The sequence below is a fragment of the Andrena cerasifolii genome, chromosome 3, assembly GCF_050908995.1.
Source record: "Andrena cerasifolii isolate SP2316 chromosome 3, iyAndCera1_principal, whole genome shotgun sequence".
NCBI lineage: Eukaryota > Metazoa > Arthropoda > Insecta > Hymenoptera > Andrenidae > Andrena > Andrena cerasifolii.
This window is the reverse complement of record NC_135120.1, coordinates 20820956-20838040: the sequence shown is the minus strand read 5'-3', so window position 1 is coordinate 20838040 and position 17085 is coordinate 20820956. Positions and strand designations below refer to the sequence as shown.

At 43.8% G+C, this 17085-nt stretch overlaps 1 protein-coding gene across 3 annotated transcripts in view; it reads left to right on the top strand.

Annotated features, from left to right (window-relative positions):
- Toy (paired box 6 protein twin of eyeless) overlaps positions 1–17085 on the top strand; it is a 50440-nt gene that overhangs the window by 15812 nt on the left and 17543 nt on the right. For all 3 annotated transcript variants that reach the window (XM_076808064.1, XM_076808062.1, XM_076808065.1), the window contains exons 3-5: positions 5651–5900; positions 6170–6350; positions 11286–11562. In XM_076808064.1, coding sequence (XP_076664179.1) covers positions 5651–5900; positions 6170–6350; positions 11286–11562 — 708 coding nt within the window. The remainder of the gene's footprint in view (positions 1–5650; positions 5901–6169; positions 6351–11285; positions 11563–17085) is intronic.

Here is a 17085-nt window from a genome sequence, read left to right as displayed (position 1 = left end):
TCGGACGAGGGGCGGTTAGAGGGAGGAGGGAAGGAAGGGTGCCGCGACGTCGTGCGCCGGCAGGATGGGATTTAATCTGTGTCCCGTTTCACGCTCAGCCAAGTGGAACCTTTTTGCCTCACTTTGCGGCATGACTCGCTTTTGCGCGCTGGTCGTCGCGTAGATTAACGCGAAATTATATATAAAGAATGTGTGCGGACGGCGTGTGCACGGGTTGTCGGTGCCGCTACGGACGATTCGCTCTCCTCTCGCACGAGACAGGGGCGAAAGAGGAAGAGCGAGAGAGAGAGAGAGAGCGACCCAGCCACCGTGAGAGAGAACAGGAGAGAAGCTTACCACTTTGTGCGTTCCTTCATCCCGTCCGTCGACATGCTCCTGTCCGAGTCACACCCTTTCCGTAATGAATTAAACTCGCGAAAAACTCGTACCGTACCTCGTGCCGCCCGGAAAGCGACGGAGACTCGGAGACACGAGGTTCGCCGCGGTAGAAACGGATTTTGATGCTTCGATGATGCACGAGGGGTAGTCAAGGGTGCATGCTCGTAGGTGCTTTGATATTTGCTTCGACTACTGGGATATCAGTGACCCCCGATGCTTAAATGATTTTCTTCCGCGAGACGCTGCGCTATGAAACTCGTCGAAGGATCTGTTTACAAAAAGAGACGAACACCCATACAATGTTTATGATACGTTACAAATAAGACTTCGACCTGGGCCTAAATAATGTGTAAGAAATATTATTTCTGAAAAAAAAAAATTAAAGCTTCTTCTACCGAAAATGCATACATTATAGGTAAAAATATTCTTGAAATATATAGTACCCATAATAAATTAGATTTTATATACTATAAATACAAATTTTTATTATTCCAAAATAAAATTGACCTGTATACGTCTGCTGCTGCCTATTTCTTGTTAAGCTATAGCGAATTAATCTGTCAGTTTGTGACGATTGAAGTTTTGACTGTTATAAATTTTGCTAAGATTGGGGTTCGTATATTATTTATGACTTATTTAATTACTTATTTATTATTTATTTAATTATTTTTTTGTCCATATTAGTTAGTATCTATTTAATTAGTTACTATTATGCATTAGTTCTTTTCAACGCCTATATCTTTGTTAAAAAACATCTTTTTGCCATTAAGTTCGACTTATATTAAAGACAAACGATCATATTCTGCAATCGTACAGATAAAACTTGCAAGGACCATTATTTGCAGCCCGTAAACAGACATCGAGAAATTTTGACAATGTGATATACTCCACTTTAAAGCCATTTTTACTTTTTAGACACCATTACGATGACAGTAATTAAAAGAATCAAAAAGTAGACAGCGCAAACTTTAAAATGTTTTTTGTTTGATTCATTTTGGATGAATTTCGACGAAGTTATGGGAATTTAAAGATTGAGCAAATTTTAAACTCGTCATGTCCGGCTTTTCGGTGCGGATACCCCACTGCGCAGTGGTCCCCGTTCCCTCGCGAGACTAAAAATTACCTCGTGTCTTTTCGGTACATTTACATACACGTTTATCGAACTGGCCGTCGAATGAATATTCATGCAATATCTGGAACAACGGAGAGCTCTCGAAGGGAAGCCGCCGTTTTAATCGGATCAAGGAATATGCCTTAACGTTCTGTCGTTATCGTCTGTTTTACGTGGCATGCATAATCGAAAGGACTTCATTTCGCTCAACGAGAGGCGTTTTCGTTAAATGCCACGAAAACGCTCGCTTCAGGTGCACCTCTACCCTTTTCACGGCAAACTTGCGTGCGCCTTTCCTGAGAAACAAAAGTTCGCGCGGATGACTCGGACAGCCGAATTGGCGGAGGAATCTCGAAGGGAAGATCCTCCACCGAATCCTGGCTGAGTGCAAGGCCTCGGCCCTCAAAAGTATATCCACGAAGTATTCGTGATTATCGCGGCACGGCAACGATTCCCCGAAGAGTCTGCCGTTCGAGCCACGGGGGAGGAAAGGAAGAGTGACAGACAGTCGGAGGCGTGGAAGCGTGTCCCCTTTGAGCGCGAAATAAGCACGGAGCGCGCGGGATCTCGCGAGCGACGGTAAAGGCTGATGAAAACACGCGGTGCGACGTTACACGCAAAGTGGTTTCATACGGCGCGGCGGCCAGACCATTCAAATTGCGTTTCAACTATTTCTTGTCGTTTTGCGCGCCGCCAAAAGCGGTAGATTAATTAAATTCGTTAATTGCAAGATGCATTTAGCTCGCGCAACGGCCTTCTCGCTGGTCCCGCTCCACCCTTATTCTTCGCGCGCCGCCAGCGACGCCGCGTGAATTTAGAAAGGCCAGCACCGACAAAAGGGTGAAAAGGAGGCCCACTTCGCACGTCCGCCGGTGTTGTTCCGTCGTGCAGGATAGAAACAGTCCGGCTCTCTTTCCGGCGACGCCGGTGTCACCGCAGGGCAGGGATTTTTCTGCGGAATTTTATTCCATCTATTCATTCACGGTTATAGAATCGAGAGACGGTCCCTTTTTCCGCCTCATAAATTGCACTCGGCAAGGTCGTCATTTGTGACCATTTTTCGCCGTTAAACCGCGCAAAAGGGCCCAGCGATTTTTGCAGAAATCAATTTCCACCGGGGAAAAACAAGTTAACCGTGGGCGTCGCGTATTTCCCCCGATTAACGAACACAAATATTGTTGGAGCACTCTTTGGTGTTTACAGACACAGGAATTAATGCGACCCTCGAATTTCCACCCCCTCGACCGTCGGCCCGTGTGTTAAACAACGGCGCCGCTTCACGGTGTCTGCGGCGGCTGTCGCGTAACAAAAATATGAACGAGACCTGTTGTTTAATCATTCATGGACGCCCGACAATTTGTAACAAATGTGTAACTGCAAAAATTCCGGCTATTCATTTTCCCACGTTTCGTTGGGCGAATTTAGAATAACGGCACAATATCGCTCTCGCGGTGGAACGATTTCATTGTATCTTGTTACCCAAAATTGTCTTCTGTTGATACGTTACACGACGCGGTGATGATCGGCGCATTAGAATCGAATAGACACCCCGCGTATTAAATTAAACCTATTTTACTGTACTGTCTATTGACGTCGATATGCGAGTGGTAGGGAGAAGGGACTGGGTCACCAATTTATTCTTCTTGCAGCGATCATCTTTTGATTAAAGATGTATTGGACCTATTTTCAAAATGGTACCAAGTTGGTGAAAATTTGGGAAATTGTTCTTTCGAATCTTCCTGATGTGCTCCAAAAATTGTAAACGAATTTACTAGATGATATAAGGAAATCAATTAATGATTTTAATTTTCACTGATTTTACACGTACTCTTATGGAAAGAGACGACCTTGATAGATAACACAGCTGAAAAATGTTGAAGAAATACTAACAATGTTTTCATTTTTTTTTTTTACATGTAGGGTAGATGTACCGTTTGTGGCCATTGTACTGTTTTTGGCCATGTGCATAATTAAAGGTGGTTTTCTTGCTTGAAATTGCTTGCAGACGCATAATTATGTGTAGAATTTCACACCGTAAATGTTTTGTTTAGTATACCGCCAGGTTACATATATTGCTTTCGCGAAAAAACATTATATTTTTTAAGAAGTGTGTAAACGGTTCGCTGTTCTTGTAATAATCGTGAAGGATATACGGTAAGTAAAATTCCCACATTTACTAATCAAAGTATATTAATATATAAATTATGGTAGATATAGGTTAAAAATAGTTTCAAAATTATTCTGAAAGTATAAAATTATCAAATTTAATTCACTATTAAGAATAAAATTATGTGGCAAGAAATGGTACAGTATTTTAATAAATTTTCCATTTCTGGCCATCCGGTGCCCAAAACTGATACAATATAAGGGCTTGAGGAGAGAGCATTTGCCTTCTGTATTAACGTCGAATAAGTGGTTGGAAGTTATAAAAGCAAAGGAAGAGGAAAAGCAAATGCAATTGCAAAGAAAAGCAGAAGCAAATAAAAGTAAATTGGCAGCAACAAGAGTAAATCTGGATAAAAAAGAAGAACAAAAAGGGAGACCAAAGTTGAAAAAATAAAAATAAGAGCGAAACAAATAAAGCAAAGAAAGTAAGAAATTAATATGTAAGATTATAGTATAAATAAGATCCTATTTTGCTATGTATGTAAATATTTAAGTACATGCAAATGTTATTTTCAACTAAATGTAATAAAATAAAATAAAACATTGTTACCGTATACTGTATTTGTCTTACTTAAATCCTCCCTTATTTCAAATTTATTTAAACCCGTTATATTAAATTTAGATAGTGGCCAAAGCTGGTAATAAACATGGCCAAAACTAGTGTGCAAGTCGCCACAAACGGTGAAAAATGGATTTCTTATATTTTTTAACTTTATTAATTCTTTAACGATTTCTCTAGTTAATGGTAACTTAGGCATTAATAGTAAAGATAGTATAAAATGTAGTAAAGCTTACAGTTTCCTTATTTTAAGTACAATTTTAAAGATAATTACGATGAAAGTCACTGAAATCCTTCAAGTGCCCACAAATGGTGCATCTACCCTAGTCTATGGGTAGATGAAAATATCTGCCAAGTTTCAATTGTTTTCACTACACCGTTTTAAAGAAATAAATTATAACTTGAGAAAATTGTGAATTCAGGGCATTTTCACTGCGAAAAGTATAGCAAATAATACTTGAGAAAGCATTTGTAAAGTGAAAAATACCTTCCTAGGAGTAAAAATAAGACTCCAACTGTCGTTCGAGTTCCTTACATCTAGATTTACTATGCGTAAGACGTAGACATTCAAGTATTTCAAGTTTCATATACTTTTGTCTAATATTGTACGTCCGATACATCCTTAATTTAGGGAGTGTCGCTCCTATCAATCAATCTGTTTTCATTTGGTTCTCTTAATGCAGGAAAAGGGAATAAGGCATATGCCCACTGGTGCACTTACGATTTAATCTTGGGAGGTGCCGAGTTAAACGGAGTAAAATATTTTTAATGCAAATTCAGTCAAATTCATTTATATAAATGATTTATATAAAATTATTTATAAAAAATTATTTAAAGAATAGAATCGAGATTTCCTTTCTTTTTACAACACTTTTGAATTACTTTAGTCGTGGTCACATTAATCTCCTTGTTCCTCTTTCTTTGGGGGGTGCCAGGGCCCCTTGATCCCCCACTGTATGTGCCAATTCCCACCTATTTAGACACCCTCGAGTACTTAGAGAGGTGGTAAATTCGCATATCAGCTCTGGCCGTCTCGAGAATAGTCCAATAAATAACCACTAACTATATTCCCGTATCAAATACTGCAAGATCCACAAAATTGTCGCGCGATAAGCCAATACGGTGGTGAAATGTCGTAGAATTACACAGTAATTCCGAAGCAGAAAATATTTGTGCAGCATTCGACGTCGCATCTTCCTTTATACATTCCTTATCATTTTCTATCTCGAGTGTAATCCTTGATTGCTAGGTTCGCGAGCGTATTAAAACGCATACGCCTTCGTAGCGCGCGATCAAATGCGATCACACATGCCCGTGGCGGCTTAATTAAGTAGTCAAATAACGAAATTCCACGCTGGCACGTATGATCGGCAATTGCCCAAACATGCACGCTGGCGAAGTGACAGAATACACGTTGCGCGCGTTTTGATTCACAGAGGAGGACTTGATGCACGGGGGTGGTGCGGGTCTTGGGGGTTCTATGGTTGGACAGAACTCAATATTTGGGTGCTCGGCAGCAGGACACAGCGGGGTTAACCAGCTCGGCGGTGTTTACGTGAACGGTCGACCATTGCCGGACTCAACGAGGCAGAAGATCGTGGAACTGGCCCACAGCGGTGCCAGGCCCTGTGACATCTCGCGCATACTGCAAGTCAGCAACGGATGCGTGTCCAAGATCCTCGGCAGGTCAGTCATCGTCGATCATCTCGACGAGAAACGCTCTCGCGCACACTATCTGTATATTAAAGAGACAAAAAAAAAAAAGAAAAAAAAAGGGGGGGATCGTTCGATAGTTTGTTGGATGTCCCGGGAGAGTGATATCCTCCTTGCATACTGTCGTTTTGTTGGGGCCGATGACCTACCAGGTCGATACCCCCGCGTATCAAACGACATCACCGACGTCCGTTTTGGTCTCATTTTATACGTCTTCTCCATCGATGACATTATCGTTTCAGGTACTACGAGACTGGCTCGATAAAACCTCGCGCAATCGGCGGCAGCAAGCCACGCGTGGCGACCACGCCGGTGGTTAATAAAATCGCCGACTACAAACGGGAATGCCCGTCGATTTTCGCTTGGGAGATTCGCGATCGACTCTTGCAGGAAGGCGTTTGCAATAACGACAATATACCCAGTGTAAGTACCTGCCCGTTAGTTAAACCACGTATCTAGATCCGCGCATCAATTCTGCTCGTTTGCTCTTCTCTTGCTCTTTCACACGCACCTACACACCACCGAAACATCCCATCCTGCACAGTCGCGCAACCTGGGAGAGCGTTGGAATTCGTTAAAACGAGCGCGATCAGCGATCGAATGACCGAGCCCCCCGCGTTCCAGGGGCAAGAGAAAAGCGCAATGACTCCGCAGGAGCCCACCGCACCAGCCCATGAACAGCGTGGCTCCTGGTCCAGGACAGGGGATGCTCGCTCGCTAGACACAGAGTCGCTTTTGTATGTGGCAGGGCGGTTTATCAGGGTGCGCACCCATGTCGGTACTTACCCGTCGGATCCGGCCACTCGACCCTAATCAAAGTCTCGTCAATACGATCGGCTGGGAGGGGTAATCGGTCCATTACGCGGACCTCGGTGTATTGTCCACCCTCGACGGCGATCGCCCCTCCGCGATCCCAAAGAAACCTCCCTCTCCCACGAGCGCTCCGTCTTCCAAACATCCTTTCCATCCCCTTTCCATCCCTTACCCAGCGCCGAACGTCCGATCCCCTTCCCTCTGCGTTCGTGCGCGCTCGATTCGAGGAACGTCCCGAAAAAGGTCGTGGCCAGGTCCCTTTGGCGGCGGCTCCTTGGAAGCGGCCGCTCTCCTCGCCACCCCTGTGATGTACAGGGTGTCTGTCGCGAATACCGAAGGGGATGGCACGCGTACGAGTCGTTATACGTCGGCTGGTGGAGGAACCACTCGCTTTTGTGCGCTCTCTCGCTGTTGGGAACAGAGGAGCGAGCCCCGCCGGAGAGGCTGGGGAGGGGGAGGGTGATCAATCAGCCTGACTACGCGCACACCGACAGGGCATCCTTCTCTATCGATAGCTCTCCGTGTGGCATTCGAGAGGAAACGACGTCGATCGGAGCGTTTCAGCTTCTAACTCGGAATCGTTATAATGATCGCCGTGGCCCCGGGACACGGTAGCGGCAAAGAGGATCGCGATAGGATTGTCCGTTGTCTCTTGAATCCAGCAGGGGGCTCGGCTGGGTCGCAGAGCCTCTGACGGCCTCGATCGGTCGGTCGGTTCGCGTGGTCTTTTCAATCGCTCATTCAGAGTCGGTCCTGTTTTGTAGTCAGGTATCCACACTGTTAAGCTATCAATTTGTTTCGTGAGATTCAACTTGATTTAGCTATAACAAGATTCATTGGAAATGTAGGGGACGATGAACATAAGGTAATCCTCGAATATTAGCCGTTAAAACGGAAGTGTTCTGTTGTGATTGTAGTCGCCCGTCACTCCCTACAGTCTCTCTATCCCCATTCAAAATCCCACTCATCCTCCCTTTGGTACTATCGTAGGTTCCAAAATCATTCTAGTTTTGGAACATTTTAAAAATTAACATTTTACATTTGCTTTAAGCAGGTATCCTGTCATAACGCTGCATCTTTTGTGATTGTACTACGAGTGTCAAAGTACATAAAATTGTTGTCCTTTTCCATTTTTAATAGAGGAATTGCAGTATATTTGGAATACCAGTTTGTTTAAGACGAATAAAAAATTACGGTAGAGGATGGGCACAAATAGAACCGCACAATATCATATGGAAACTAACAAACTTATATTTCAAACTCTCAGTAATAATAATAAAAAACAAAAAGTAGCTGAAACTTTAGTCTAAATAAAAAATGATAGAACGTATCGATTTCGTTAAGGTGCAGGTAATTTGGAATACCGCTATTCGAATTTACCTTCACTTTATAAACTTAAAAAAAAGCATGTAGATAATAAAATTATTTTCTTTTATGATGTAATCAGGCTAAAAAAAATCGCAATATACGAATAATCTTAGGTAAATATAAACGGACAGCGCTGGCTTAAACCGACGCGGCGCACAGTGGTACATAATGATATTTTTTGATCAAATCACAATTTAATTGTGAAGAATTAAAAAAAAATCGTCAAGTTTTCTAAAAAATTACGACCTGTAGGGTGATTTGAACAAAAAATGTCATTATGTACCACTGTGCGACGGTAGCTGTTACGCGTGAAACAAAAACATCGCTAAGCTTTAGAATAATCCAAATCACCTTCGGTATTCCGAATTAGCAACATGGCATTGAAACCTAAAATTTCATGTCACGCTTTGTGTTCTCGAAATTATCGCAAAACTGACACGGAACCATAGAAGGAAAATGCAAATGAGTAGTTAAAGTGTTTCACTCTAAAGTTTTGACATATTTTAACCATGATTGGAACGATTGAATACTCGCTAAAAAAAGTTTTGCAGATTGACGTTTTCTTATTCTGCAAATTAAGTCGGAAATGTCACTAGTTAACAGATCCTTAGCTCCTATTATCTGCGGTGTTACAAATTAGATAACGTTAGTTGTCTATTAGATACTTCGGTATTCCAAGTTACCAACAGTATTCCAAATATGCTGCGCTTCCTCTACATGTTAAGTAACTGCCAATGTTCCCCCAGTTTACGGTATCTATCGTACCTAATATACAAAAAGAAACATCAGCCAATTCGTAGCCGAAATTGACTGTACCAAAGCCACCGCCCCTCGCGATTCCATCTTTCAGGGGTTAATTTGCCAAGTTTACGGTCCGAATAGGGGGATGAGGGGAGACGGTGGGTCTCGGGTGAGCAGATCGATCGTGGTCCCGGTGTCTCCGATCCGTTGGACGATGACGACGATTGTCTCGGCGATGGCAACGACGTTCACGGTAATGATAGCAATGACGATGATGATAGCAGGAGGTGGGTAGCGATGGCTGTTGCGGCGGGTACATATCGTGGCGGCAATGGGGTGCGACGGGGGTTAGTCGGCGACGAGCGGATGGAAGCGGGTAGAATCAGGGTGAATGGGATCAGTTAAGCGTGTTGCACAATTATTCGTGTCCGGTCGCGCGTGTAATGGTCTGCATCGGTGCTCTGCGGCTGTTGTGCGGCGAGAGCCGAGTGGAGCGGAGCGTAGAACAGGCCAGGTTGCTTGGTTTGATGATGGAAAGCAGCTAGGCTCTATGCAGTTAGTCTGGAAACGTCCTTCCTCGCTCGAAGCGCTCCCTCTCTCTCTCTTCACCGCCCCCTCTCCCCCATCGTTTGCCATTATTCCGCAGAATTGAGACGAATCTTGCGATACGAACTTTCCAACTCCATCCCCCGACGGATTGATTCCAGTTACGGAATCGTAGCTCGGTCTGCGGATCGCGTTCCTGGTTTGTTTGGAACTGTTCGCGCACCCCTCGTCGATAGTTCGCGTAATTTCTCAAGGAACTGGCTGCGTCACAAATTTTGCGAGGCGTCACCTTCGATTCACACAGATCAAACGTGTTTCGCGGTACTATTTGAGAGACTCGATTCGATTAGGGATCGAAAGCTGCTGCGAACTTAGCTAAACACTGATTCTCTTGGCAGTGACTCCTCCGCGACAAGTAATCGTCCCGTCCATGGCTGCACCCTGTGGCAACAGCCCCTTGCCAGTCGTTTCCGTAACAGTTTCCGTCCCCGTACTGAACAGAGAATGGCGAAAGCGCCTCCCTGAGCAGAGGACTCAGTGGCCATTGAACGTTCCAAAGCGCGATCTCGCTCATTCTGAAGCGTTACTAGCGATAGAATCGGGCCCCCGGTCGATCCCATCGAGCTGGCCGGGAAACAAAAAGCAGCGATTGAATTTATCGGCTTTCATTCGGCGTAATAACGCGGAGGCAGGCCCCTCGCGGCTTGCATACGTTGTTGACCTGGCGCGGGGCGGCCGGGCGCGCGGCAGCAGCACTCGAAACCAAACAACGTCGTTTGGCACCCGACACGGCCATACACCCATTATTCCGTGGCGGTCTTAAGTCGTGCCACGCGAGAAGGATCGGCTTTTGCGCCCGTGCACCTCTCACGTCGAACCTTTCACCGAGAGGCAGGCCCGTAATTAAGAAGCCTCGCTCGATATCCTCCATGGGAGCGAGCCTGCGGTTCGGTTGTGCTCGACTTTGGTGCGCGCCACCGCCGTCGACGCTGCGGAGGGGTCGACGGGGGTGGCTGAGCGCGCGTAGAACACCGAGACTATTATGTGCGCGAGTCGAGAGCACAAGGTTCGCCCCCGTGGCTCGTTATAACTTTAGAGTTAGCCAGTGGTTCGGTCGCGGTACAAGGTGAAGAAGAACCGTGGCTGCTGCCGCCACCGACGCCGTTGGTTAGGGGGAGCGAACAGCCATGGAAACCGTTTTATGTAATAATAATTGGATGGCGGTGTCCTTTCATCTGGCGCTACCTCTCTCCCTCCGCGCGAAGGTCGGAAGCGAAACAGAGGGAGGAAGAAGGCCCCTGGTACACGCTGGCCGGGAGTGGCCGAGGGTGAGACACGACCGATGTAACTATAGAAATGATCGTCGCGCCACGGAGCAAAGAAGCTCGCGATAATTTTCCAAGGAATCCATCCACTCCTCCAAAGCACTTTCTTCCATTCAGAATCGACTGACCGTTTCTTTACACCCTACGCTGTAGGTACGTACAGTGTACACGCACGGCGTTAATCAAGCGGGAATAACGATCGAAATTCATGGCAGATAATCGAGTAAATGGCGAACACAGCTGTGACACGGGGATTATCGTTGCGAAGGATATGGGACATGGATCGCGATAAACATTGCAATTTTGGTGGACGTTATTTCCGACGCCTCGGTATACGCTGGATTCTATTGTCACGCGGGGCGGCTCGTTTTAATTCGTTCGTACGCGTGTTGCGGAAATCACTGGGGATATGGAGACACGCTCTTCGTCAGAGATGAAAGGGATGAACGGTAGAACATCGTATTCCGGGTCACAGAAATTTCTTCTCCACAGTGCAGGAATATAGTTTGCTGCACTCGAGTGGGCGCTACTTCGCGTTCTAATTCACGGACCACTGTGTTCGCAGGTGTCGTCCATCAACAGGGTGCTGAGGAACCTTGCCTCGCAGAAGGAGCAACAGGCGGCGGCAGTGCAGGCGCATCAGGGCGCAGAGAGTGTCTACGATAAGCTCCGGATGTTCAATGGACAGGCTGCAGGTTGGCCACCGGCATGGTATTCCGCGACGCCCTCCCATCATCCCCTGGCCACGGGAATTCCAACGACTGCCACCCCCGGCTCTGGCCAGTCCCTGCTACCCGGCAGCCAACTTCACAGTCGCGACGATTCCCTGCTCAAACGGAGCGGTGAGTTCTAATTATATGCCAACTGCTACCGAGTTTATAAGTCTTGGGCGTAACACACGGAATAAGAACTGGGCGATCCTGGTCTTGGCATTGATTCTAACAGTCAAGTTCCATTTTTGTGCTCCTAATTTGCCAAGTTAATGTCAGTCCCACGTTGTTTAGTGAACAGTAATTGAGGACTAATGGGGTAGCAATCGATCAGCGAAGATTGAACGCACTTTTTAAGAAATCGCGAGGTCTCTCGCGTTCCGCAGAGTCAGCGTTAAAGACGAAAGTGTGGAAGAACTGTTGTCGTAGGTTTTGCCCCTGGAATTCCAGTTTATCATCCGTAAGCTGTGTTCTCGGAACCGTACCTCTCCGTAGCACGTACTCGAGGGGTTCCCTTCGGCTTTCACGCGGTCGAGAAGCTGCGAGACGCAAACGCCATAGAGGTATCCAGGCTCAATAGTTGATCCACTTCTTGCCGAGCAGCGGGAGAGAGGCACAATGGTCGAAAGAAGGTAGAAGTCAAGGGAGAACCCTCGAGGCATTATGATCTGCCCGTACGCGCGACACCCTCGCCACGTTCTTACGAGAGCGTTCCGCGAACCTCTCCACTATTGTGTCGCTCTAATTCCATCCTGCGCATCCGCCGGTGCAGCCAGTTTGCGTGCCCAAAGAGAAGGAATACCTGGGCGCCGTTGAATCGAAGCGTCTGCCCTAATAGGATTACGGTAATCACGCCTGCGGTCCAGGTCGCGACCGAAATTGCTCCGCGGGGTGAGAATTCCGATCGTGACCGCGACCGATAAGCAGATTACGGGAATCACGGTGAATAGCCGAGCAGACGTTACTTTTCTGAGTGACGAATACCTTGGGAAGTCTTCGTCGAGCATCCCAAACCGCGTGAAAAGTAGGGGAGAGCGGGGACAAACGTAACACTTTTTACATTTAGCCTAGCTGCCAATTACCTCTTACAGATATAAAAACGAAAATTATGCCTTAAGATAGTGTGTTTCTTGGTCTATCCTTTGACCACAAATTCAGCCTTCCGTGATAAGTAGTCAAAGAGTTATGGCAATTTTCCGCAGTGACGGTCATTGTTACTTTTGTCCTGCAGGGGTAGGACGAAAGTAACATACCGTGGGGACGAAAGTAATACTAATTATTTTGAGTAGAATTAAGTAAAAACACTGCTTCCAAAGCAAAATAGGATTTTTTATTATCAGAAACGATAGAAACAAACATTTAAATAAACATATTTTAAGTAGGTACCTAACGATAAAAAAGCATAACCAGCTTCAAACATTTCATTGATACTGTGTATTTGATTTAATATGGAATCTCGTGTAACGGCCCCAAAAGGAACTAATATTTATGATTTTTTTTTTAAAAACTATTGTTAATATTCAAGTCAACTCTTTTGGGATATAGGGAGGCATCTTTAACTTTTTATTTATTCATCTTTTACTTTTGTCCCCAGCCATGTTTTTCAGCATAGAACTGTTATAACGTACAAACTATACAAGACTTGTTACAATCAAATGCAGGAACTTCTAAAGACATTATCTAAGAACACTCTAACAAATAATTGGATCAATGTCCACAGTTTTACTATGAATATTATAAAAAAAAAACCAACAGAGGAGACACTTACCTGAATGATCGAAATAACGAAATCAGCTTGCCCACGGTATACGAATCGTATTCCTCAGCGTAACTCCGTGAAGCAAAAGAAACACTAAACACGCGTAACTATGTATCCCCACAAAATTACCTTTTTACAAAAAGGTACAAAAAAGAACGCCAAGTATATAATCCCATCGAAAAGAATCCCATTTAAAAACATTGTCGTAAATTAATATTATATTAATGTTCTATATTTAACTTTACAAAAATAATAATATACAACAATTGCGCCAATTATCACAATTGCTATTTATACAAAGGAAAAATCTCAATGGTACAATGAAAAAATGTATTAAATAATATTAAGCAGATATATTTTTATACAAATAAATATTTTAATACGAATAAATATTTTATTCAAAATACTTGGCGCTGCGAAACCGAAGAAATGCTAATTGTCTTAGTATTAATAATTTAAAATAACTCCCTTACAATCTAAAATGCATAATATACATATACATACTAGAAACGCAGTCAGATTGATTCTACATATATTTAATATTTAATTCTAATATCATATGTAGCATATGCACACGCACAAGAAAGAGAGGTAAAGATTAATGCAATTTAACCGTATTTATTCAGTTTAGCAACACCTATTCGGACCGCAGTGCCAAGTATGTTGAATAAAATATTTATTCGTATTAAAATATTTATTTGTATAAAAATATATCTGCTTAATATTATTTAATAATATTTTCATTGTACCATTGAGATTTTTCCTTTGTATAAATAGCCATTGTGATAATTGGCGCAACTGTTGTATATCATTATTTTTGTAAAGTTAAATATAGAACATTAATATAATATTAATTTACGACAATGTATTTAAATGGGATTCTTTTTGATGGGATTATATACTTGACGCTCTTTTCTGTATCTTTTTGTAAAAAGGTAATTTTGTGGGGATTTCAAACATTTTGTAGCGTTTACTGATATTAATTTAGGACAATTTTTTAAATGGGATATAACCTGCGAACTGTCCAATTAGGTAAGTTGTTCAAATTTGAAATGTCACGAGTTTTTACAATACATATGAGACTGAATTATTGTATCAATTAACAAGGTAAGTCGCCAAATATTTTTAATAGATTTTTTATGTAGAGTCGCAGACTTGGAAGTTGTCCGGAGAAGGTTCGACAGAGAAGCATCTTCTTGCGCATAAGTTTCTGGAAATTTGTACCATGCATGTACAAAATAATATATTGTAGTAACAAATTGCATTGTATTTAAATTGCCAGATATTTGTATACCAGCAATTTAGAGTTTTTCTGTAAAGCTTATATTATAGAAATGAAGGGGACGCACAGACTTGGATAGAATTCAAGGGGACGCACAGGCTTGGATGGATAGAAATGAAGGGGAAGCACAGGCTGGCTTGGAGGTTGTCCGGAGAAGATTAGATAGATGGACAGAGCATCTTGTTTCGCACAAGTTTCTGGAAACTTGTCAAATAAGGTAAATCGACAAAAATTGTCGAAAGACATAGCATTAAGAATTATTAAGAAAATAGATTATTTATGGTGAACTGCTTGCAATGTAGAGCAAGTCACATTAGTGAAGAAAGTACACTGAAAACACATCTCCCTTGATGCTTTTCAATCTTTTGTGAAAGACATTCGTAATACTTTAATAAAATCCACAGTAGTTGTCAAGGGTGATGTGTTTTCAGCGTACTTTTTTCACTAATGTGACTTGCTCTACATTGCAAGCAATAGACTATAACTTTCTTAATTCTTAATGCTATGTCTTTTGACAATTTTTGTCGATTTACCTTATTTGACAAATGTCCAGAAACTTGTGCGAAACAAGATGCTCTGTCTATCTATCTATCTAATTTTCTCCGGACAACCTCCAAGCTAACCTTCTATCCATCCAAGCCTGTGCGTCCCCTTCATTTTTATCCAAGTCCTGTACGTCTCCTTAATTTATAAATTTAATATAAGCTTTACATAAAATCTCTAAATTGCTGGTATAAAAATATCTGGCAATTTAAAAGCAATGCAATTTGTTACAATATATATATTATTTTGTACATGTATGGTATTATTTTGTACATGCATGGTACAAATTTCCAGAAACTTATGCGAAAGAAGATGATTCTCAGTCAAACCTTTTAAAGACAACTTCCAAGTCTGCGACTTTACATACGAAATCGATTTAAACAATTTTGGCGACTTACCTTGTTAGTTAAGACAATAATTCAGTCTCCTATTTAGTGTAAAAACTCGTGACATTTCAAATTCGGACAACTTACTTTACTCGACACTTAGCACTTGGTAGGTTATAATGTCTCTGTCTAGCTGTCTATAACAATTTGTTACGTGATTGGCCGAAACCCGCATCCAATGAACGACGTGCCTGAGAGACATTTACCTTACCCTTTCATACCCCCTCTTGCCAAGAAGTGTAGGACGATGACGAGGACGAAGACGATGACAACGCTGAATTTTAAGAATATAAAATTCAGCAAATTGCAACTTTACATCGAAATATCTCAGCTCATAAGGTCCGTAGGAACAGAACGAAGCCACTTTTCTTATGTAAATCAAACCCAAGCTATCCATTAAGACCATTAAAAATGTAATCGGATCAGCCGTTATTGAGATTCGGAAATCTCAGGGTTCTTGATAGCGAGTCGTGGCGTAATAGATCCACTCTGTGTCCGCTGCGCATATATACCTATATATACTTGGCGCGAGACACTGCCGTGTCTCTTGAAAGCAAACGTTTTGGAAACTTTTGTGGAAGGCGGGAGAAGGCGTGTTACTTTCATAACGTTGTTACGTTTGCCCCCGTTCTCCCCTATATTACATTCTAACGTACGAAGCATTCCACGATCTTCAAACCCACCACAAGCATCCCTATTTCGTACTTCGATAGTAATAAGATTCACCTGCAACCTTATCGCACAGATTGCCACCACCATTCTTGATTCAAGAGACACGAGAGAACGGACAGAAGCTTCACGTCCAGCCGATATTCCCAACCCCGGCTCGGTCGCGGTCATGCGTCGTCACCTAGAAAATTAAAGCCAACGATCGGGCCTGCGACGGGCTAGCCCGAAATCGTCGGTCGTTACGCCCGCTTGGAGGGGCTGCTCGCGAGGAGAGAAAAGGGCAGGATATTCCAGGGGTAGGGGGTGGTTTCGGCGGTGGGCGCGAGGGATGAAGCGGGCAGAGTATGTTTGAGGGTGGCGGTATTTCGAATTGCCAGAAGGGTACGAGGAGGGGTGGAGAGAGGGTTGGAGAAGGGGAGAGATTTCATGGGGTTGACGGCGGAGGAGGGTGCGCGATACGCGAGAGATGAGCGAACGAGAAAGCGAGCAGCTGACGAGCGGACGATATATAGGTACGCCTAGAAATACATATGTATAGGCACGTACACATAGGTACGCGTATATGTACCGTAAGGGCGAATATATAGGTACGCGTACGGAGGGACGGACCCGCGGGCAGAGGGAGAGGGAAATGGCAGGAAGGTATCGGGAGGGATGGAAAGAGGCGAGGGTTCGGTGCGCGGAGGCGGAAAGTAATCGCGGCTCCCCGAGAGGCTGGCTACGGCTACGCGAATCTCTATATGTGCGCTGCTGCTCATAGGTGCCTGCCACGTGTTTTCTCGGCTTCCAAAAGTGTGACAAGCTTCTCGAAAATGTCCTAATAAGTACCCTTAGGTATGTTGGGCCCATTGATTTCGGTATGCTCGTCCAAAGGTAACTGGCTCTTCAACAGTGGCGGATTTAAGAAAAAAGGCCCAGGTGGTAACCGGTCTGAGGGGCTCATTTTTGGGGGAAACTGAAGAGGTAGTTTACTAAAAACGGGCCAAGTGTAGTAGTACGACATAAAATGTATAATG